At 38.3% G+C, this 24,608-nt stretch overlaps 1 protein-coding gene across 2 annotated transcripts in view; it reads right to left on the bottom strand.

The window, feature by feature from the left end:
- LOC144965513 (tetraspanin-33-like) overlaps nucleotides 1-24,608 on the bottom strand; it is an 80,484-nt gene that overhangs the window by 38,027 nt on the left and 17,849 nt on the right. For both annotated transcript variants that reach the window (XM_078900922.1, XM_078900921.1), the window contains one exon: nucleotides 4,657-4,845. In XM_078900922.1, coding sequence (XP_078757048.1) covers nucleotides 4,657-4,845 — 189 coding nt within the window. The remainder of the gene's footprint in view (nucleotides 1-4,656; nucleotides 4,846-24,608) is intronic.

The raw sequence follows: 24,608 nt of genomic DNA, 5'->3' as shown, positions 1-24,608 counted from the left end.
ATATATATATATATTAAATTACTTTATCATTTACCTCGTGTCGGGGATGGGAGTGGAGAAGTAGATCATAATGTTATACGATAAAGTTAGTATTAGTAACATGTTATGGTTGCCACATGATCTTTTATGCAGAAACAGGGTCTGCGTTACCTAATCTAATCTAACTATAGTGATATGAATAAACTAACAATGTCAACGTCGGTCGCCGTGTTGTAGTGTTTTATTAGAGATAGGACTGTTGTTGGTCTGAGGGTTTTTTTTTGAGTCTATGTCTTAATATGTTTATCATTCTGTCTGTGATATTTTGATTTGTGCGAAATGTTTGTGTGTTCCTAACTATCCATATCAATGTTCTTAATTCTGCTAAAACATTTAGGTTTGTCTTGTGATTTTTATTGTTTATGTTTGGTATAATGTTGTATTGTGGTGCGAACTGTGTATGTATTTCTTGTTTTGTTGAGTATTTTATTGTGTCTATGATGAATTGGATTGCTGATTTTGTTTTGGTTGCAATTTAGAATTAAATACAATCAAATACATTTCCAATCCCTTGGAAAGAAAGTTGTGTCATCTGCATAGGCTATTAATTTTTTATTTGTACTACCAGGTAGTTTTGTACCTGTAATCAAGGGGTCTTTTCTTACACTTTCTAAAAAATATTCTAAACACAGTGTATAAAGTATGGCTGAAAGGGACGGGCGGACCCGCCTTTTTGCAAGGGTGTTGGTATATATTGGTTTACGATGACACAGCTCTCTCTCTGGTTCTTTTATGATTTCAACCCAGTTTCGAAAGTATTCTCCTGTTATTTTCTAGTAGTGTTTTATGTATGTAACTGTGTGCTATCCTATCTAATGCCTTTTCTTGGTTGTCGTGTTTGTTTGTAGGGTGTATTCTATGATATCTCTTATGTTATGTGTATTTTGTTCTATGTTTCTGCCTGGTATGGATGGCGCATGTTTGATCTGGGTGGATCAGTGTTGGAAGAAATAGCTTTATCTTTGTAGCAAGGATTTTTATTAAAATTTTGTAGTCTGTATTTAATAGTGAAATGGGTCGATAATCTTTCATGTTTGTGCTAATTTTATTTGTCTTAGGTATGAGTGTAATGTATGAGGTGTTTTGTGATCTGCTGAGTCTTCTGTCTGTAAGCTTCTTCCAAAACTATTTTTAGAGCTGGACCGAGATGGGGGGGGGGGGAAGAATTGGTAAAATGCGACGGCTAAACCGTCTGGGCCATGAGTTTTTTTTTGTATTCATGTTGCTGATTGTGTGTTTGATGTCTGCTAGAGATATCGGTGTGTTTAATGTTTCTTGTTGGTGCTCTGATAATTTTTTTGCTTATTTTGTATATTCTTCTATTTTTGCATTTGTTTGTTCATATTCGTAAAGTTTTGTGTAAAATTGGGTGAATGGTTTTTGGATTTCTGTTTCATCTGTTGTTGTGTTCCCTGACATGTCTATTATTTCTTTGATGTGTTTTTTGTTTTGTGTTTGTGTTTCTATGTTTTGTATTGATTGTTCGAGTGTAATGTTTGAGTTTGTCCTTAATTTGTAGCTGCACCTAATTTTACATCCTTACAGTCTAGTCTGTTCTATGTCATCCAGTTTGTCTTAAATGTCAAGTATTTGGTCATTGTCTAGATGTTCAATTTCATCATTTTCTAGTATGTGTTTGTATTCTTTTTATTTTTGCCGTAATTGTTTTTGTATTGCCGTTGCTATTGCTATTGTCACTCACTGTCTTTACTGTCATCTTTAATGTTTCCCACCATTCTAATACATTGTTTTCTGGTAAGATATTAGTGTATTGTTGTAGGATAATGTTCATGTTACTTGTGTAGTATTTATTTTCTAGTAGTTTCTTGTTGAATTTCCATTACGCATATTTATGTTTCTTTTTCTTTTGCGGTTTGCCGAACTGTGTATACACAGCTTTGTGAATGTTCATGTGCTTGCAATGTGTTCTGTTTGTGTTGGTGTTATTGTTTTATGGCTTAGAATCCTATTAGTCTTTTCCTACTGTTGTGTCCTGTTGTAAATATTGTCTCTTTTCCTAAGGGTGAGATTGTCCTATAAGCGTCTATTAAACAAAATTTTTGTATTATTTGTCTGACTTTTTCATTCTTTTTTTTATCTCCATGTTTCGTCTGTCGAGCTGTCATTTGGGTCAATAGTCGCGTTGAAATTTCCTGCAATTATTATGTGTTTGTTTCTTTCGATCCTATATGTTAGTGTTGCGTAGTAGATTCATTATTGTTGTTTTAGCTGGTCCATTTATGTTGAATAAGTGATATTTTTGTATGTCTATCATCCCTAGTCTTCCTGTATGGTCGAATTTGTGGTGATGTATTTTCCACCTGTCGCCACATGAATTTCACTTCTGTGTGTCTATTGTCCAGAATATTTTTATTTTAACGTATGGATATGGCTTATTTTCTATTTGTTTTTGTGTATGTTTGTCGTGCAAGTTTGTTTCTTGTAATAGTATGAAATCTAGTGGTTTGTTTCTTGTTTCATTATTGTTGACGATGTTGCTTGGTTTGTTTCTTATCTTTTTTCTTGTGCGTAGTGTAGAGATAATGAATAATAATTGATTGATAGATGACGGATTGGTAACGCTTTATATAACCCATCAGTCCATTGCATGGCCTACCATGAGCATTTATTGGTTGAAAAGCAAGTGTTCTTTTTGGCTACATGTCGTGTGAGTATGGGATATAATTGGTCAAAGAGTAAGCATTTTCATTGGCTATGTGTCATACAAATATGGAATATTATTGGTGGCAAATCTAGCTTTTTCATAGGCCATGAGGACAAATTACATTGGTAAAAGATTTAGCAGTTTCACCGGAGGAATTTTAATGTTGTAATTCAGGGGTCTTGCTAAAATGTATGCCGCTTTAGATTTTTTTATTACTACCAATATATTGTAAAAAAAATAAAAAAAAATCGGAACCTGGCTGCCATGTCACTACTGAGGGAATGTCGCTATAATAATTGTCGTAACAGAGAGGTTGTACAGTAATAAGATGGACCAGAGACTTTTCATGTGTTAAAACTATATGAGTCATGACACCTAAAGTTTATATCGCTCTTACATAGCATTAAATGAAGTGGTATTTTTCAAAATCTGGTCATTAATAAAATCTAAGTTTGAGATTGATTTCACAGTTAAAGGATAAATGAAAAGATACAAAACAAAAAGGGAACCAAGCAATTGCTATCGTCAACTTAACATAATAGAACACAGGATAAACTCTGGCTCCTCTGGCCTTATAAAGGACTACTTTCATGAACTGTTATTGGTTTACTTACTTTGCATGTAAAGGAACCAGGTGTATATACCAGAAGAAGAAATTTTCTTAAGTCTGCCTAGCAGAGATTGTGTAACTGGGTCAAGGCATATGACAAAATGCATAAAAAAGATTTTAAGGAAGAATCTCTTTCAATCACAAATATTTTTAGAAAAATTAAATTATCTGAAGAAAGTAAATAAAGAATTCTTATATTCTTGCTCTTACAAATAAGAAAATTCTCGTAATTTTCTTCCCTAATGTCTGTATATCATTCTTTGAATATGGATTGAATTTAAATCCAATGCGTAAAAAATAACATTGAAAATGTCAAAAGAAATTTTGTGAAAAGATCATTTGCAGATGAGGGTTGACAATATCATGATGTTTATTAAAAAATTGGGATTTTCCTAGTCTTAAATATAGAAGAAATCAGGTAAACTCAATTACTTGTAGTCCATCGTGTGGTTGGCTTGTTTACCTGGTTGATTTTTCAACAGAATAGTACATATGAAGCAATAAATGCTTCTTCTCTTGGCAGAATTTTAAAAAATTGTTTTTTTTTTGTTGCTTGCAACACATTAAGATCATATCAGCGCCAGTAAAAAGGAAAAGATGGAATAGTCAAATTATAGAATTACAATTATAACACCCAAGAAAAAGTAAGACAAATGGGATTGGTTCAAATAGGGAACAGGTGTAAATTCCAAGAGCACACTATCATTGTACTTAGTTTGAGACCACCTAACTGCCTCCTGACACAGGCACAGGTCCCCACCAAGAGGATTACACTCAAATGTTTACAAATCATATATATTTAGAACAAAAAATAAAAGTGGATAACAGAGAGATTGGTTTACAAGACAAAATAATCATCTCCCAAAACCTCTAGCTACATATTTGACTGTTTCCCTCCCAGACAAGAACTTTGGCCAGGACCAGGACAAAACGCATTCCGAGACAAAGACAGAAAGCATGTTGGGGGATAGAAGACACAGTAAGTGCCCCCTGCCCACTATGGGAGGTCAGGAACCCGACCCATAAAAAAAAATAATAAAGAATTTATTCGATACAGGGTATTAATAAGTCAATTTACCCAAACAACCCTGAACATGACATGATCCATAAAATGATATAATGATATACGTAAGGTAATCAAATATTGACAAGATGAATGTGGATCAGCCATTGTTTTGTACTCAAAGATGGAGGACATCTTTCATTGTTTTGATCCATATGCACAAACATTAAAGAGTGTGAAGTTGATGATTAAGTATTATATGAATTCAAATAAATAAGGGGGGAAAAGGTAGAGGAATATAAGGTTCGAATTACTAAGAGTCAAAAGTGAAGGACATACTGCTTGAAGGACTCCTGTATTTTCCCTGAGTGCACCATACGCTCCCAGTAATGAAAGTAGTGTGACGATGCTGCCCAGTAAACAAAGTAAGCAGGCTGGGTCAAACATGAAGTAGATGATGTGGTCAATAGCCTTATCCTTTTCTACCAGAATGTATGAAGAAAACACAATGAGAAGAATGCCTCCTGCCTGTCAAAAAAAAAAAAAAAGAAGAAAAAAAGAAAGAAAGTTTTAAAATAAACCAAAATAGATAAACAAATTCTTTGCAAAAAAAAAAAAAAGAACAAATTATTTTTTTTTTAAACGTGAGATATAAATATGTGTTCAAGTGTAAGACATTTAGAAAGTGCACAAATTGCTGAAAACATTGCACAATATGGTAAACACAATGAAAACGTTAAAAATTTTGTCATTTATACCATAATAGCGATAGCTTATAAAGAATGCGTAGGTCCGTGAAAAAAAAAGCTGAGTCTCTATACTCGTAACTACGTGCACAGAAAGCGGCATTTTCTATATGCAGAGTATCGCTACCAAGCCACACAGAGAATCATTTTTCTATTATTAATTCTGTTTTTCAATAGCAAACATTTCCACGTCTTGTTAGTTTTTGTTTATTAAAGCAGATGCATTGCTCAAGAAGGACGGTTAGTACAGTTTAGCCACATACAGTTGTATTTGGCCACTTTTGAAGCTACGAGGAACTCATGCCATCTGGCAGCCCTGATCAGTTGTTATCCCAACCCTCCACCACAGCTATTACCACTACTTAAATAATTTTTTTTTAAATTCCCTTTATTCATCCCATATGGGAAATTTGTTCCTAGGGTCGATTCCAAGCCTTGGACCAAGGGAAGACTGGAATAACCCAGGCGTCAGCCTCAGTGCAGTGCCGCAAATAGAGCTCGGGTGAGGAGACTTGCTCAAGGCCACACAGCGCAGCAGCGGGTAATCGAACTCAGTACCGTTCGGGTACGCAGGGTTCCCACTCAAAACCCATTTCAAAATTCAAGACTGTCACATTTTTTTCAAGACCAATAGTTTCTCCACAACAAATTTTTTGTATTGACTGAACTTTTGTTTCAAATAAAAATAGTCAATGTCTTCATTCGTACTGGCAGAGTGGTTTTTCATTGCCGTTCACACACACCACCAAATCTCAGCATCGATGAAGTGTTGGGTTATTTGATCGCTTTTACCCGATCGACGATCGAGTCAGCGTCAGCGAGTCAGCGTCCGATCTCAATGCCGGAAGAGCGAGTCAGTAAAACGAGTTACTAAAACGATCAGGCGGGTTGTGAGCTTGAGACGAGCTTGAGACGATCTTGACAATTGAGACGAGCTTGAGACGATCAGGATCCGAGCGAGCGGAGGGGTAACGAGTGTTTCGAATCATTTCAAATTCAAACGATCACAGTTTGCCATCCGATACCAATCGCCAACGTTTGCGCACGGTAGTCTGTGGTTCTTCCACAGCCCTCACTCCTTGTCAGATGTTAGTGTGTCTGGGTGGCAGGGAAATTCGTATAGGTGTACATATCACGCGTGTGTGACAAGTCTTCATTAAACCTACTCAGGTTTGACTATCACACACACACACACACACACAAACACACACACACACACACACACACTTAGGCTATTTCTATGACACACACGCATCCATCTATCACTATCAATGAACACTCAGTAGTGCGGCTATGTGGTCTAGTCATGACGTACCTATAGTACTCTAGTCGACCATGGGTCTAGTGCATTATAATGGTCTAGTGGTATGACACCCGCTTTCGGATCGGGAAGTCCTGGGTTCGAGCCTCGCGCTCGGTGCATAGTTGAGTCTTTGGACAAGGCTCTTTACTCACATTCTCTCACCGTACTCAGGTGTAAAATGAGTACCTGGCCGTTAACAGCGTTGTCTTTGTCTGAAAAATTGTAATATCGCCTAACAGGCGTCATGTCCCGTCCTACATATTAAATGTTGCTGTTGACCAGGGACCCCTTTACAAAGCGCTTTGATCACATTTAATGGATATTGTAAAGCTCAATTTTTTAAAGTAAAACATTAGCTTTGAATATGGAATGTTTCAATTTTAGATGCCTGTGTATTCTTTGTTAGTTCCCACCATCATCATCATCATCATCATCATCATCATCATCATCATCAGGGGCAGCGGTACGGTCTTTGGTTGGCACCCGAAAGGTACCGAGTTCGATCACCCGCCGCTGAGTGGTCTTGAGCAAGTCACCTTGCCCTAACTAAATTTGCGGCGCTGCACTGCGGCTGTCGCTTGGGTTATTCCAGTCTTCCCTTAGAATAGACCCGAAAGACGAATCTCCCCTATGGGATGAATAAAGGGAATTATGTTTAATTTATTTATCATCACCATCATATCAGCGGGATCATCATCATCACCACCACCACCACCACCCTAATAATAATGGATAAAATAAATATCAACACATTTCAATGTAATAATCAATCTAAAATCAATCAGTGCTCCTAAAAGACCCCTTTGATTTCTTTGTCTAATTCGTTCCATACTTTTGGAGTCCCGACAAAGAAAGATTTTCAGCTAACTATAGTTTATATATGGGAACATTGATCAGTCGTTTATATTGGAATCGGAGTTGTCTAGCGGGTGTATTAGTTCAAAGCGCATTTCCAAGGATTTACCATGCTCAATGAATTTCACAATATTTAATTTAATTCATTCCTCCGGCACGCCATATCGACCATACATCCATTTCGTACAGTAGGTACCGATCGCTGTTTGGAGTCTTTTTGTATTAAAGCTCTTTACAATACCCGTCATTGCTTATAAGATAATACATTCACATCTGAGTCAAGTGCCTTACACACGGACTTAACGTCTGGATCACAATTTTCAACAATCACTGTCACTCATTCGGCCATTGACAAGGCTTGATTTTGTGACAAGAGACACCGTACCACTGAGCGACCGAACAAATAATCACCATCTGCGCCATCGTCATCATCATCATCATTATCATCATCCTCATCACAGCCGTAACAGCCAGCAATACACAGTCATCATCTTCGGGTCCGGTCTATCCGTGTGGGGGGTGGGGGTGGAACCTGCTAAAGTATTTCATTTTTTAAACAGAAACACGATAATCATCATCATCATCATCATCGTCGTCATCCATTGTCGTCGGCATCGTTATCATCGTGTCCGGGCAATCCGTGTGTGTCTGGGTGTGGAACCTGCTAAATATTATTATTATCTACCTACCTAATAAAAACACACCATTCTTGTTCATTTATTTTTCAAATAATGAAATGAAAGGCACGACCTTTTCCCGCACACACAAGAGGCGATGACGACCAGTGACAAATTATGGGAGGTGGGGGCGGCCGACAACTTTTGGCGCGACATAAATATGAAATGTTAAGGCGACAGCGGGATGATGGTGGTGGGAGGGGGGGGGGGGTCTCAACCCTTCACCATCAACAACTGTTTGATGGTGTGTGTGTGTGTGTGTGTGTGTGCGTGTGTGTGTGTGTGTGATGCGACGAACGATCATAATCAAGGCTGCCAGACAGCCAGATTTCTACTTGCCCAAGTAGTCAAATAGACCCCAAATAGCCAAACACCACAAGCATTCTGACTCCCTTAAAAAACTCATTGGTTTTGATTAACAAAAGGATCGACTACAGTTGGATAAACTTATCTTTTCTTTTTTTTTAAATAAAAGATTTTTTTTTTAAATGAATAATAATAGAAAAGCGTTTCTTAGTAACCAATTTTGAACTTGGCCATCTGGCAGCTCCCATCATAACCAGCTGAAGTCAAGCCAGCCACAGACATAAGAGAGGGAGGGGTATGCGAAGTTTCCTGTGGCAAACGAGATGCTCGTATTTTTATTTTTTTCAAACGAATCACTGCTCGATGACGTCACTGACTCGAAACCCGCCCGAAACCCGCTCGATTTTAGAGGACTCGATCGAAAACCCGCTCGATTTGATCGTTTCAAACTTGACCCAGCACTACATCGATGACATCAGACTTACACACACACTCAAACTTATCTAGAGAGGTGGGCCTTTGGCCTACCAACCTCCGCTGCACGTCCAACTCGCCTTGAGCATCTTCTTCTCTTCTTCTAGGTTCCATGCCTGGTCCAGGCTTCGGATACTGCATGAATTATCTCTCTCCATTCCTCCCTGTCTCTTGCTTTTTCAAACAGCTCTTGGATTGTTAGGTTGGTGAAGCCCTTCAGTTGGTCTATGAGTGTTTTTCTTTGTCTCCCGAGGGCGCGTTTACCAGGTATTTTTCCACAACTTGCCAGGTATTCATTCTTATCTTTCCTTACTATGTGTCCGAAAAAGGATAGTTGTCGATCCACTATTAAGGGCATTAGTTTCCTTTGTTGGTATGTTTGTTTTAGCACTTCTTCGTTCGTTTTGTGTGCAGTATACGATATTCTCTGCATCCTTCTCAAGCACCACATTTCAAAAGCTTCAATGTTCTTTTGTGTTTCTGCATTTGTAGTCCAGCTTTCGCATCCGTATAACAAGATTGGCCACACGTAGCACTTCAAGACTCGGAATCTAATCCCGAACGACATCTGTTTGTTTTTCAAAATGTTTCCCAGGTCCATGAAGGCCTGTTTGGCTTGAGTTATTCTTGCTCGTATGTCTCGGTTACATCTTCCATCTGTTGTCACTATTGAACCTAGGTACTTAAAACTTTCTACGTTGGTAAGTTGTTCGCCGTGAATCGTTATATTGCAGGTGTTGTTGTTTTCGGGGTTTTTCTGTATTACCATGCATTCCGTTTTGGTGATATTCACTTCCATTCCCTTGGCTTCACTATCTACTACCACTTTGTCAACAATCTTTGAAGTTGGATTTCTGATGTTGCAATGAGTACCGTATCGTCTGCGTATCTTATATTATTTATGTTGTGACCTCCCACTTTTATTCCCTCCATATTATTTATGCCCCTCATGATTGTTTCTTGGTATAGATTAAACAGATCTGGTGAGGCAACACACCCTTGACGGACTCCTTTCTTAATAGGAATGGAATTTCCTGTAGAGTTTCCGATTTTGATAGATGCCTGCTGGGTGTAGTATAATGTTTGCATGAGTCTGAGGTCTTTCTCATCAGCGCCAATGGAGTGCAGTTGTTTTAGTATTTCTTCGTGGCGTACTCTATCAAAAGCTTTTTTGTAGTCGACAAAACAGAGGTATAGTGGGGTCTGAACCTGTATAGCTCTTTCACTTAAAACACGGAGGAGGTATATTGCGTTCCTTGTCCCTCTGTCAGGTTGGAATCCATATTGTTCTTCTGCGATTTCGGGGTTAATCTTATTCCTTAGCCTGTTGATAATTATACGCAACAGTATTTTGTTGATGTGGCTTATTAAACTTATAGTTCTAAAATTTTCGCATCTGACTGCACCTGCTTTCTTTGGTATTGCTATGAAAATAGAGTTACAGAGATCTTCTGGAATTTTCCCAGTATTGTATATATTGTTGAATAATATGTGAAGTTCATCAATTGCTAGATCTCCTAGGCTTTTTAATACCTCTACAGATATTTCATCAGGGCCTGTTGCTTTACCATCCCTCATTCGTTCCATGGCATGTTCAATTTCACTTTTGGTGATGTTTGGACCGCTTAATGGTTCTTTGAATTTCAGTGGTGGTTCATTTCTATTTGGATCATTGTACAGTTCGCCTATGTATTCTACCCATCGGCTTTCTATATGTTGTTCTTCAAATAGCAGATCCCCTTGTTTGTTTTGGATACAACTTCCTGCTGCTTTGCTTTTCCTTTTCCCTGATAGTTCTTTTATTCTTTGGTGAGCTTGTTGGGGGTTGGGTTTGTATTCTCTTTCGATTTCGCAGCATTTCCAGTCTAGATAGTTCTCGTGTGCCTCGATGCATTTGGATTTAATGTGGTTGTTCAATGTTTGGTATTCTGCAGACCCTCTGTTGCATTTTCGTCTTTCTTCAAATAGGTTTAGAATTTCATTTGTCATCCATTCCTTTTTGCTGTTTATTTGAGCTATTGGTAAATGTTTTTCTGCAGTTGCTTTGACACACTTTTGGAATATATCAAATTGTTTTTCACATTTTTCGTTATCAGGTTCACTTTGGCTTTGTATCATGAGTGCATTTTCAAATTCTTCTCTCATTTTTGTTTGTATGCCATTGTCTTTGCATAACCTGTAATCCCTCTTTATTCTACCAGCTGTTCTCTGAATAGCTTTAAACTTTATCCTTACTGTACAAACAACTGGGACATGGTCACTGTCTACATCGGCGCCTGGGTAGGTTTTGCAATTTAATATGCCATTTCTGAATCTTGATGATACTGCTATAAAGTCTATCTGGTTCCTTGCTCTGTCCCCTGGTGATTGCCATGTCCAGGTTCTTCTTGGGTGTTGTTGAAACCAGGTGTTTGAAATCATTAATTTATTTGTTCTACACCAATCTGCCCAGATGTTTCCTCGTTCATTTCTGTCTCCGAGTCCATGTGGTCCGATTATGTCACCATCTCTGCCTCTGCCAATCTTAGCATTTAGGTCCCCCATTACCACAAGGACTTCTTGTGATTTACACATTCGTTTTGCTTTGTCTAGTGAATGGTAAAACTCTGTCATATCTGCATCTGTCGCCTCTTCTGTTGGTGCATAAACTTGAATAATATTGGTGTCAACTACAGGTCCTCTTAGCTTAACCAGCAAAACTCTGTCTGAGATTGCTACGTGCCCTTTGTAAAATTTGGTTGATTTTTGGTCTAAGATCATCCCTACTCCTTTTTGGAAAGAGGTTCCACCACTCCATATGATCTTATATGTCGTGTTGTTTTCTTGTTTTGACATGGTTCCCTGCTCTTTCCATCTCATCTCTGCCAGGCCAAGAATATTTATTTGGAGCCGTTTCATTTCTTTTAGAATGTTGTTTAGTTTTCCTTTTTGGGCACAGGTCCTGACATTCCATGTCCCAATTTTGGTTTTGTCACATTTGTTAAATTTATTTCGCCTAGTAACTGGCTGACGGTTCGGTGTGACCTGACGAACATCACGCTCCCAACCGAGCGAGGCAGCAGTCTTCCGTGAAAACATGCTCCCCTTTACGCTGTCACCGTTTGACTTTTTGGACTTATTCATGCAGTTAACTCGGCAAAGTTACAAGAATGGTTTGCCATTGCCTATTCTTGTCGCCCTCTGCAGTTGGCCAGCTTGACCTGTTACCGTTCGACACCACGAGGAGGTTGCAGTAGGGCTTGATGATGATCTATCTTTGCAGACTTGGCATCATCCATTTGTCGAGCATGCATTCACGTAAAATATAAAGATTTTTTTTAAAAACCTACCTCTGTTTCAAAAACTAGCATCTTTCAACTTTCTAAGAAACATTTTGATTTTTCAGAACTTTAGTTCGTTAAAAAATACCGGCCAATCTGACCCGTTGAGTTGAATGAAAACGAAATTTTGTTGTTTACACGGTTCAAAGGAAAAGCCGTAAATAAGCTTTCATGGACTTCCTGTGTTGTTTTTACAGTGTCACGTGACCGTTTTGAGAAATTTGTCGTCTGCTACAAATAATTAGACCGGTAGGGGGTAGATATTTTCGTTGGAGCAGAGAAAAAGTGAGTATTATTTCTTGTACTTGTAGAGAGGCCTAGGGTCCACCAGCAGTCAAGTTGATTGAATAAAAGAAAAAAAGGCCTTTTTTATCCGCCGCCACCACCACCGTGAGAGTGGAGAGGGGGGGGGGGGGAGGTTGCATGATGAAGACGAAAGGGAGACGTGTCGCTGGGTGACCTTGGTGACGTAGAGCATGTCAACGTTGCTGGCAGATGTTCTTAACCCCTTAACAGCGAAGCAAATTTTTTGCTTTCAGATAATAGTTTGCTTTTATCTTTATTATTGTTAACGGAGAATACAGCTTTTCCACAAAGAGAGCAGTCAGACTATCGCAACTCGGACTTCAATTGTCCATAATCGTTTTGCCGTTACTTGTCTTTTGATGTAGAGGATTTGGTGTTAGGTCAAAGATCGAATTTCGCCGCTAAAGGTTGCATTGCTACTGAGTTTGCTCTCTTCCCCCCCCCCCCCTCCTTTTTTCTTCTTCTTTTTTTTTCAACTTAGTATTGTTGATTGCTATTTCCTTTTTTTATGATTAGCAAGTGCCGTATGAGTCTCACAGATGCAGGAGTACTGCAATTAACCCTTTGCCAGTGACATTGATTTTTTTGTTTTCAAATAATAGTCGTCATTTATATTATTTTTTAACGCAGAAAAATAAACGTTTCCACCATAAGAGCAGTAAGAATATTGATAAAAAGCGCTTTGAGTACGTTGGGTGGATATTGCCCTATATAACAGCTCAAATTTTTAAATTGTAATTTGTTTTTTGTCTTTTGATGAAAACGGTAAGATATTATTTTTGGTCCAAGTAAGATTGATATTCGCCTTTAAAAGGTTAAGTTGTTTTGTTTTTTTTCAGGTTTTTTGTTTTGTTTTTCAAATGCGGATACGCTGCTTCATTTTTTTCCCTCGACTGGCAAGCTATCGCTGTACTTACCCGCATGGCTTGCACACACAAAAGGATACATCTAGGTCACAAAACCTTACATCCAGGTCAAAAAATCAGACAACTAGGTCACACATCAAGACATCTCTGTTTCGTTTGTTCCAAGATAGCAAAACAAACCAGACGTCTTGGAGTTCGAAAGAGCTTTCCATAAAATATTTGGTATTTGCAAGACCCCCAGAAACCAATTCCCTATACAGCTCTTGTGCACGGTTACTTATGACCTTGATTTCTTTCGTACCCACCCCAAAATCCCACTTATTGTGTGTTATAGGCAGAACATAATAAATAGCTGGGCTGCCACATGCGTGACTAAATTGGCCAAAGAGAGAATCTATACTTTGGCATTAGACACCCATTACCTGATGTCTTGGTTTTTAATCCTAGCCTAGTGAGAGAGAGAGAGAGAAAACAAAACAATCATACATGTATCTGCAAACAGCAGAACGTTTTCATTTTACATTGAGATTGGAAGGGGAAGGGATAACACTATGACAAGAGAGAGAGAGAGAGAGAGAGAGAGAGAGAGAGAGAGAGAGAGAGAGAGAGAGAGAGAGAGAGAGAGAGAGGTGGGCGGGGGGATGGGGGGATAGTAAGGGGGAATGGGAAAAGATGAAAGAAACAATGGGTTGCCTGATGACGTAGATCAAAGGATTGTTACAGCGGTGTTCACGATGCGTACTTCGTGAAATTTTAACCCTTTACAGTGACACTGATTTTTTTTCTCTCCACATTGCTTATGCAGAATAAATCGTTTCCACCAAGAGAGCAGTAGTAAGAGTATATTTCGACTCGGGCTTCAATTAAACTATAAATCGCAAAGCTTGTCTTTTAATGATAACATTAAGACTAAGATCTGGAGTTTGGGGAGTGTAAGATGGAATCTCGCCATTAATGGTTAAAATTGTTTTGATTAAAAAAAAACAACTCACACACACACACACACACACACACACACACACACACACACACACACACACATGAGCGCGCGCGGTCACGACAGCGAGGACCATCACTGACAGAATGTTGCAACGGTAAACCGGTTTACGTGTACATAGATCCTGAGGCTAGATGCCCCGGTACCGTGTAGGAAGAAAGAAAGAGACACACACACACACATACTCACACACACATACTCACACACACACACACACACACACACACACACACACAGTCTCGCATCCTCTACGAACTAATTTTGCGCACCAATTTTTACTGCATTTATGCACCAAATTGCATACCTATCTAGGGACACTTTTTTCCGTATCTTTCTCTCAATAAACTTTTTTTAAAAACCTTTGTTTTGCGCGGCAGGCGGCAGGCGGCAGGCACCAACCATTGGACAGACGAAAAACACACACGATTTAGCGAGGAATGAATCATGAAAATATTTAGGATATAATTTCAAACACAACTTTTGAAATTCATCAAGGATTGTCTAGTACCGAATGTTTTTTGATAGAAAACAAATGTATCTTCAAATCTAAACTGCTTTTGACGGTAAGCGGTAAGTTTTTTATTTATTTTTCTGTCCAAACGAATGATTTGTCCTGGTATAGAAGCTAAGTATTGGTAACACCGGCTCACCTCTCTAGATAATGATGAAGGCTTTGGCATCACCTGGGCCTGCGTTGAATCAGAAGCACAAAGGTAAATAACAACCCCCTGTCACACCGAGATATAGCCAATGCTAGTGACTTGTGATTGTTCCTTGCATGTGGGAAGTCAAAGCAGACCTTCCCATGGTCTTGATATAAATATCTAGTCTTTTTATACAATATGCAGTATGTTTCAAGATTGTTCCTTGTATTTGAAAGCCAGATATTTGGTCCAGAACTCCTGGAATGTTCCACCAGGCATGATGATTAGCAGTTAACTTAACATAGCTTAATCAGTTATGATAATAGTATTTTATCTAACAAGAGGAAAATTTCTCGGTCTCTCTATAATGAACTGAGTGAGATAGACATAGTTTGACATGTTACTTTATTGAGCTCCTGAACTGGACAGTAGTGTCGAGCGGAAGTCTCGATGATGCCTCAAGTCATCGGCCACCAACACTCAAAACTTCCCGATATCGATGACCAAGGAAAAGTCGGGAATTCCCGAGAAAAAGCGCTTCAACTGAGCTTTGGATGGCTTTTTTGTATTAAAACTTAAAATACATTAAATAAATTCACTTTGTATAATAATAAAACATTGATACCTATAACCATTTTGATCTATTTACGACTTTTGTGTTTTGTTAGCTGTTTAAAATATGATATAACGCCAATACAACAGAGCATTACAATAATCCAATTTCGATAGTACGAGGGACACAACCAGGTGCTTGGTCACATCCTCAGATATGAACCGTCTAATGGAAGCAATCTTTTTTAGTTGGAAAAAGAGAGATCTAACCAAATTATTAACCTGATGCTCCATCGACAGTCCAGAGTCTAAGAATGTGCCAAGGTTTTTCACTTTGTCAACAATTTGAATAGAGGCATCCCCCAACTTCAAATCTGTTTCACTTTTCCACTTCCTGTTCCCCACATACAGCACCTCCGTCTTATCATCATTCAGTTTCAGTCTGTTCTCATTCATCCATTTCTTAACACTTTGGATACAATTTTTACTATTGGCTGATACTTCTTGTAAATTTCTCATATTGGAAACGCAGTACAATTGCGTATCATCAGCGTATTGATGGTAAGACAGACCAAAACTTCTGATGATTTTAGACAGAGGGCCAACGTACAAAACAAAAAGAACGGGTCCAAGTACTGAACCCTGGGGAACCCCACAATCAAGAAAGATTTCCTCCGATCTATATTCATCCACCGTAATAATCTGTTTACGATTAAACAAATATGACCTAAACCAATCAAGCGCTGCACCAGACACGCCATAAGTAATTTCAAGACGTTTGAGAAGAAGATTGTGATCAATAGTATCAAAAGCAGACGATAGGTCAAGCAAATTCAGCAAAGAACATGAACCATTGTCTATAACAGAGAGGAGATCATTAACAACCCTAACAAGTGCGGTTTCCGTCGAATGATGTTGCCTATAAGCAGACTGAAATTTTTCTTCAAGACAATTATTTTTAAGATGAGACAGTAATTGTTTCAAAACAAGCTTTTCTAAGATCTTAGAGAGAAAAGGAAGATTAGAGACAGGGCGATAGTTTTTTAAGTTCTCTTTATCGAGATCAGGTTTTTTCAAAAGGGGTTTGACATGAGCAACTTTGTAAATGTCTGGTACAGCACCTGACTGCAACGAATTATTAACAATACATGTAAATGGTGTTAAAATTACATCAATGCATTTTTTTAAAATGGCAGTATTTAAGGGGTCTAAATCACAACTTTTAGTTGGAGACGACATAATGCAATCACGTAAGTCAGCTTCAGTAATCTTTGAAAAATGTGTTAACGAATCACCATGAAACTTGTCAAATGTTGTAGGGATCGATTCAGACGAGAGTTCCTTCCTGATGGTATCCGTTTTTTCTTTAAAATATTGACCAAAGCGAGTTGGTAGATCTGCACGATCGATTAAAGATGGGAGAGCTGGTTGCGTCTGTTGTCCCAGCAGTTCCTTGGTCAAGGCAAAGAATTGTCTCGAACGTCCCACGTTTTTGAGGCTTTCTTCATAGAATTTCTTTTTGGCCCTGAAATTGACGGCTTTTGCATCATTTCTAGCCGCGATGTATCGCTTCATATCGACAGCATCTCTGGACTTGAGCCATTTTCTTTCTGCCCGCCTCCTGGCTAATCCATTCAATTTTATTTCGGTATTATACCAGGGTGCTTGACGTCTCACTTTTACTGCTCTAGTTGTTAAGGGAGCATGCTTGTCCACCGTACCAACAATTGACTCGTGGAGACCATTCGCATCATGTTTATTTTTAACGTTATGGTCAAGGTCTTGTTTAAAAATGTTCATGTTTATATTCTTCAAATTACGAGATGTTATCATCTTTTTTACTTCGTGCTTCATTGGAAATAAAACGCAAAACACAATTAAATGATGGTCAGAGATTAATTTATCAATATTTGAGACAGGTGAAGAGAGAGAATGTTCAATGTCTGTAATGACATGATCTATTGTGTGGCCATGGTTGTTTGTAGGACCGCTTACAAGTTGAATATAGTTGTTTGTGTCAATAATCTCCCGAAATACTTTCGATTCATTTTTGTTTCCGAAATAATCAATGTTAAAATCACCCATAAAAATATTATGCTTTTTGTTAATGGATTGCATAGACATAAATTCTCCGAACTCAGATAAAAAATCAATTGTTGATATTTTGTTTTGTTGGCTTGGTGGTGGGCGGTAGACACAGTGAAACGACTTTTTAAAATTATTTTCATGAATGGCAAATCCAGCGTATTCAAAACTTCTAAAATTATCATGGTGAAATGATATCTTGTCAAAGAGTGACAAGTTGTAAATAATTGCAATACCACCTCCTTTCCTCCCAATGCGTGGAAATGATTTAATACAAAAGCCTTCGGGTGTAATTGCTTTCATAATTGGATCATCATATGAATGATTAAGCCATGTTTCCAAGATGACAAAAATATTAATTTTATGATCTTCAATAATGTCGATTATGTCTTGAGTTTTATTACGACACGATCTAACATTTAGTAATCCAATTTCTAAACTGGTATGATCACTACGTGCAGGTTGTTGTTGTTGTTGTTGTTGTTGTTGTTGTTGCTGCTCAAGACGGTGCTGTTGCTGCGAGTTGTTGTCATGGTGGTCGTTAATTTCATACTGACTGTCACGGACAGTGTTGACATTTGACAAGGAACGGTGAGGATTACTCATTGAAGTGATTAGATTGGATGGGGGACGAGTGTTGATAAATTGAAGCGAGGATCGAGGTCGTAGGGGGAGCGGGCGTGGGGTTGGCCGATGACCAATGACGGTGGTTATAGGGCGTTGTTTTCGTCTACCCCCTCTGAGTCTGTTCACAAAATTAGTATTATAAATAGATCGATGTACACGGTAGTTGTTAAAAGTTGTAAAATATAGCACAGTGAATAAAGTTTCCAATATGGCTGTAAACAAATAGCAGTTTAAAACTATGTTCGACTTTGGAAAATCCATACTTAAATTTTAAAATTTTAGAAAAATCCTCTGTTAGAAATCGTTAAAATGTATATCAATAAAACCACAAGACTATCACAAATCAGATGGTATTAAAATCCAGGCGAAATGTCAGATAAAAATCACTCAAAACACGTAAATGAAAGAGCCAACAAAAACAAGACTCGCCGGTCAGGCGTGTTACAATTGTCCAAAACAGCGCTGCCAGACTAGTATTTATGAAGCGTAGGTGCGACTCTGCCGGACCTCTACTTCATGACCTGCATTGGCTGCCTGTTGAGAAAAGAATTAAATTCAAAGCTTGTGTTTTAGTGTATCGTTGTCTTGAAGGTACTGCCCCTTCCTACCTTTCAGAACTAATTGAAAGATATTCAAAACCCCGCCCCTTACGTTCGGCCAGTGATTCCACAAAACTAGTTGTCCCTCGAATTCGGAAAAATGCTGGAATGAGATCCTTTTCTCATTTCGGACCCTCTATTTGGAACGCCTTACCGCAGAGCATTCGTGAAAAAGAATCTTTGTCTATTTTTAAACGTTCGCTTAAAACATATTTGTTTCGATTTTAGTAGATGGTATGAGAAGCAAGATAGGTTTGGTTTGTGTTGTGTGTTGTGTTGTGTGTGTGTATGTGTGTGTGTGTGCTTGTGTGTGTGAATGAGTATGTTTCAGCCAAAGTAATTTGTAATTTAAGCGCTTAGAGTCTGGTGTCTCGGAGTTATAGCGCTATATAAGTTTTCAGCATTATTATTATTATTAATACCCAATACCAATGACAAGGTATTGAATGAAAGCACCAATGACTTGAGCGATGCTCGAGACTTTTTTGAGTCTCGAGACTCAAAAAAAGCATCGAGAAGCAAAAAAGTCTCGAGCATCGCTCAAGTCATCGTCACTCATCGCCGACGAAGGCAATGTGTGCGAGAGACGGGTGAATAATGCAGACACACACACACGCAACGAATTTGTGTCTGTGTTATATTATCATTCATGAAATGTTAAAAACAAAAATAAAAATAAAAAACAAACAAGAGAAAAAAAATCAACACAAAGGCAACGCTCTTACACGATCCTACACCCTTTCCCCTCCCATCCCCTATTCCCTGTCAGCCATCCGCACCATCAACGCACACGGCAGACAGTGTAATAGTATACGAGCGCGCAGGTCTCGAGACTCAATACGAGAAGCATCGATGACCGAGATTCTCGAGACGAGAAAAAGCATCCAGACCAAAGTCGAGGTCGGTACTTTCTCAATACTAAAAGCATCGATGACCTGACTTCTCAAAACCTAAAGCATCGGTGACCTTTTGGTGATCCGGATGCCCGCCCCTACTGGACAGACTAAAAATTAGAGTAGAAGTGAGAAGAGGAAGTAGGCATTCTGGCGCCAGGAAGTAGATAACCATAATAACAGGAAGAAGAAGTGATTCAATACAGAAAAGGTAAAGGGAATATTCTAATATGATATATATATATATATATATATATATATATATATATATATATATATATATATATATATATATATATATATATATATATATATATATATATATATACTTTTCTACTACATTACATCCCTCCACCCTAAGATTTAAACATATCATGAACCACAATTTAACAACAATACATAATCATCTCATTTAAATCATTCAATATCATTCAAGCGTACAATACAATGAAATAGATTTAAAGGTCAATTCTAACCACAGGTTTGCGTGATCTCTCACTTCTTCTTAATACTGGAGCCTCAACAACATCAGAATCAGACTCGATAAGTTCTGAATCCTCTGCGGCGGAAGTACCATCTATTGGTAATGCATTATTACAATTATTGTTCTCGACAGTGTCGTGTTCTACACTTGAACCTGTATTTCAGTTCGAATCCACATTTGTGTGTCGAATATGATCAACATGCCGACGACAAGTTCCTGACGGTGTTTTGACTTTATAGGACAAGTCCCGGTTCGGTCGGAAACTCCACCCGGAATCCATGGTTCACCTCTGTCCGAAAAGTTTTTAACGAACACACTTTCCCCCACATCCATTTCACGGAAGTGCGTGTGACTATCATGGTTGTTCTTTTGAACAGCCTATTTTTCTACAACCTTTTCAAGTAAGCAAGGGTTCATTAAATCCAGATGCGTTTTCATTATACGCCCAAACATAAGATGAAATGGACTTAACCCAGTGGTACAGTGAGCTAATGATCTAGTTTTAGTAAATTTTATTATTCTTTCCCTTAAACTCCCTGTTGGATTTTTTAACCATATGGTTTTTAAATTCTTGAACATAACGTTCAGCTAACCCATTGCTCGAAGGATGATACGGAGAAACGGCGATGTGCTTTATGCCGTTGCAGCCAAGGAATTTTCCAAATTCTGCACTAGTGAATGTAGGACCATTATCTGTAACAATTTCGGAACAAAGGCCAAAGAACGAAAACACATCACGTAATTCAAGTATGGTATCCTGAGCGGTGATTTTAGTCATCATTTTGACATCTATCCATTTGGAATGAGCATCAACAATAACTAAGAACATCTTGCCCAAGAAAGACACCTGATAAGTCTAGATGAACTCTACTCCACGGCTTTTCTGACCATTTCCAGGGGAATAGAGGAGCTTTGGGCGGTGATTGGGCGTATTGTTGACATGTGTAGCATTCCCTAACCATGCTTTCTATTTCTGCATCCATACAAGGCCACCACATCCATGATCTTGCTTGTGTTTTCATACGCGCCATGCCTATGTGTGATTCATGTAAAATTTCAAGAATATTCTCTCTCAAGGTTCTGGGAACAATAACCCTTACACCCCAACGTATGCACCCATTGTCAATTGACAATTCATTTTTACGTTTGGTATATGGCCGTAAACTTTCATAGGATGTATCCTGCCAACCTTCAAGTACCCTTTTGTATACGTCCCTAAGGACTTCATCTTTCTGAGTTTCATTTGCAATATCAGTAACACTAACCAGTGTTTTATTAATAAGTGAGAATAAATTTTCCGATTCTACCGGAACAAACTCAGTTGAATTTGTGATTGGTAATGGTAACCTACTTAGAATATCAGCCTCATTGGTAATTCCAGATTTGAATTCCAATTTGTAAGTATACCCAGATAAGATTACTGCCCACCGTTGGACACGAGCTGATGCATGTTCGGGTATGCGTCTTCCTTCCCCAAACAACCCAAGTAGTGGTTTGTGATCTGTGTAAATCTTAAATTTACGACCTGACAGAAACGTATGCCATTTCCGGACAGCGAAAATTATTCCAAGTGCCTCTCTGTCTAACTGCGAATAATTGCATTCGGCCACTTGCAATGTTCGACTTGCAAACGCAACTGGATGTTCCCCGTCCTCATGAATGTGGCTAAGTATTGCCCCGATACCCACAGGAGATGCGTCGCAAGTTACGATTGTCTCTTTATTAGGATCGTACTGCGCAAGCATTGTGTCTGATGACAGCGCAGCTTTACCTTTATCAGATGCATCCCTCTCTCTCTTATCCCACTTCCATGTCACGTCTTTACGCAACACGTGGTAAAGAGGAGCTAGAATCGTTGCTAGGTTACAAACAAATTTGCCATAGCTGTTGGTCAACCCAAGAAAAGATTTCAGTAATGTCTTATTTGTTGGCGCTGCAAATTTTTTAGCTGCCTCAACTTTTCTTCCATGGGCTTAATGCCATATTTGCTCAATCTAAATCCCAAGAAGGAAACTTCATCCTTCAAAAATTCACACTTATCTTTCTTAATTGTTAACCACTTATCTTTGCATATGGACAACACTTTTTGCAAATTTTCCAAGTGATCATGATCATTTTTCCACAGTTATGTAAAGATCATCAAGATAATTCACAGTGCAAGGAACATTTCTAAAAATTGATTCTATAGTGCGCTGGGATATGCCTGGCGCAGCAGCAATACCAAAACAAAGTCTATTGTATCTAAATAAACCCTTGTGTGTGCTAATAGCGGTAAAGTTTTTACTGTCGTCGTCTAATTTTAACTGCGTATATGCATGCGAAAAATCAATTTTGGAGAACTTGTCTCCACCTGACAAATTATATGCCAAGTCTTCAATTAAGGGAATTGTGTGATTATCTCCCTTTGATACTGATTTCAATGTAGTCTTATAGTCACCACACAATCGAACAGAATTGTCCTTCTTAAGTACTGGAACTATCGTCGTAGCCCACTTTGAATGTTCCACTGCCTCGATGATTCCTTCCTGCTGTAAACGAGCTAATTCGACTTCGACGCCCCGACTGAGTGTGTAAGGCGGAGTCCTTGCCTGACAGAATTTGGGCACTGCTCCTGCTTCGACATGCAATTTTACAGCGACGTCATTGACACACCCTGACGAATCGTTGAAGACAGACGAAAAACGTACCAAGAGTTGATCCAGATTATTCTCATTGCTGACATTGAAGACGCTATTCAGGTCCAGACTCAAAGCTGACATCCAATCCCGCCCCAAATAGAGAGGGATCCGTACTTTCGACAACGTGTAACGACAACTCGTGAGAATTTCCCTCATGCAGTACATTCACAGTTGACTGACCAAGAACTTCACTTGTTCACCCGTGAACGTTGTAAGCGATTTGTTGGTAGGTATTAATGGCACTTTCCAATAACGCTTGAAATCAGATTCATTCATCACAGTCAAGCATGCTCCAGTGTCAATTACGAACGAAATATATGTGTTGTTGACGTTCAGAGTCACCTGAAAGGCTGGTATCTTTGGTTCAGACAAACCAAATAGGTCGTAGTTTTCATTGACACTTTGCTCCGAATGATCAAGCAGGTTTGTATGATGACGCTTATCCGGTGGCTTTGACGAATTATGACGTTTTCGGCACGCTGACGCTAAATGACCCACCTTATGACAGTGGTAACATTCACTGTCTTTGTGTTTGCAAGTAGCCGGATTATGACTACCATTGCACCTGTAGCACTTTGACGATTTTGTTGAAAAAGATGCAGACACCTTTGGTTGAGATAACTTATTGCTAGGCCGCTTTACGAAATTCAATGCGTCAGTTTCTGTTTCCTTTGACACTAATGAGAGGAAATTTCTATCTGCCAGTTCTAATGCTTGTGCAATTTTCAATGCCTTTTCAAATGTAAGGTCTTTCTCTGCAAGTAACTTTGTTTGTATACTTCTGTCATTGACACCACATGACATACAAGTCTATCTCTTAACATCTCATTAAGTTTTTCACCATACTCATAGAATTCTGACAATGTCTTCAACTCTGCCACATAATTTCTAATGGGTTGTAGTGGTTGTCTAATAAGACTGTTGAATTTGAAACGTTGTACAATAATGGAGGGCCTTAGTGAACGATGTTCACGCACTAAGTCAACAATTTTCTGGAATGATTTTTCACTGGGCTTGGAAGGCTGTGTAAGACTGCAGATTACTTTGTATGTCTTTGCCCCCACACTAGACAATAAAATTGCCTTTTGTCTACGTTCACACTCGATGCCATTAGCAAGAAAAAATTGTTCAACTCTGTCAATATAGTTTGACCATGTATCAACTTTTTCCTCAAACTCCTGCACACTTCCAACGATTGATGCCATTTGGACTTATAAGGTTGGAAAAGCACACTATGACACTTTAAATATTATTGCACAACTAAGAATTTATCCTCGTCGCCATTATAATGAACTGAGATAGACATAGTTTGAGATATATATATATATATATATATATATATATATATATATATATATATATATATATATATATATATATATATATATATATACATATATATATATATATCCTTTCTTTAAAAAATATAGCCTTGTGGAGACCATTGTGCTTATTTGAGTCAATAAAAAATAATGTACGGCGCACAACTATACTGAAAGATTTGAAAATTAGAAATGTATTTTTTTACAGATAGATAAACAGATAACTTGATTTCCTTTTACAATTTAAAGTCAGTTTGAAAGTTCGTTAAGTCAAACAGATATCATTAAAAAAAATTGCCGACGACACTAACACTCTCCAAATCAACCAATTTCTACACTCTAAAAACTTGTCAGTTTGGTGTTTTTAAGCAAATCGTTGCATTCGAAATAATGTATTCACTTAATTACTTTAAGGATTTCAGACCTACACTAAGTTTTCAACAGTTTTCATCTATTAATGACATCAAGTATTATTATTGCCCCATTTGATGCTTAATGTGATGGTTTCGGGTGGATAATACCCAGGTTTAACTTATGGCCACACCCTCAACTCTATC

This window comes from Berghia stephanieae, chromosome 2, assembly GCF_034508935.2.
Source record: "Berghia stephanieae isolate SIO BIC M18660-M18661 chromosome 2, UCSD_Bste_1.3, whole genome shotgun sequence".
NCBI lineage: Eukaryota > Metazoa > Mollusca > Gastropoda > Nudibranchia > Aeolidiidae > Berghia > Berghia stephanieae.
This window is presented reverse-complemented; position numbering and strand designations above follow the sequence as displayed.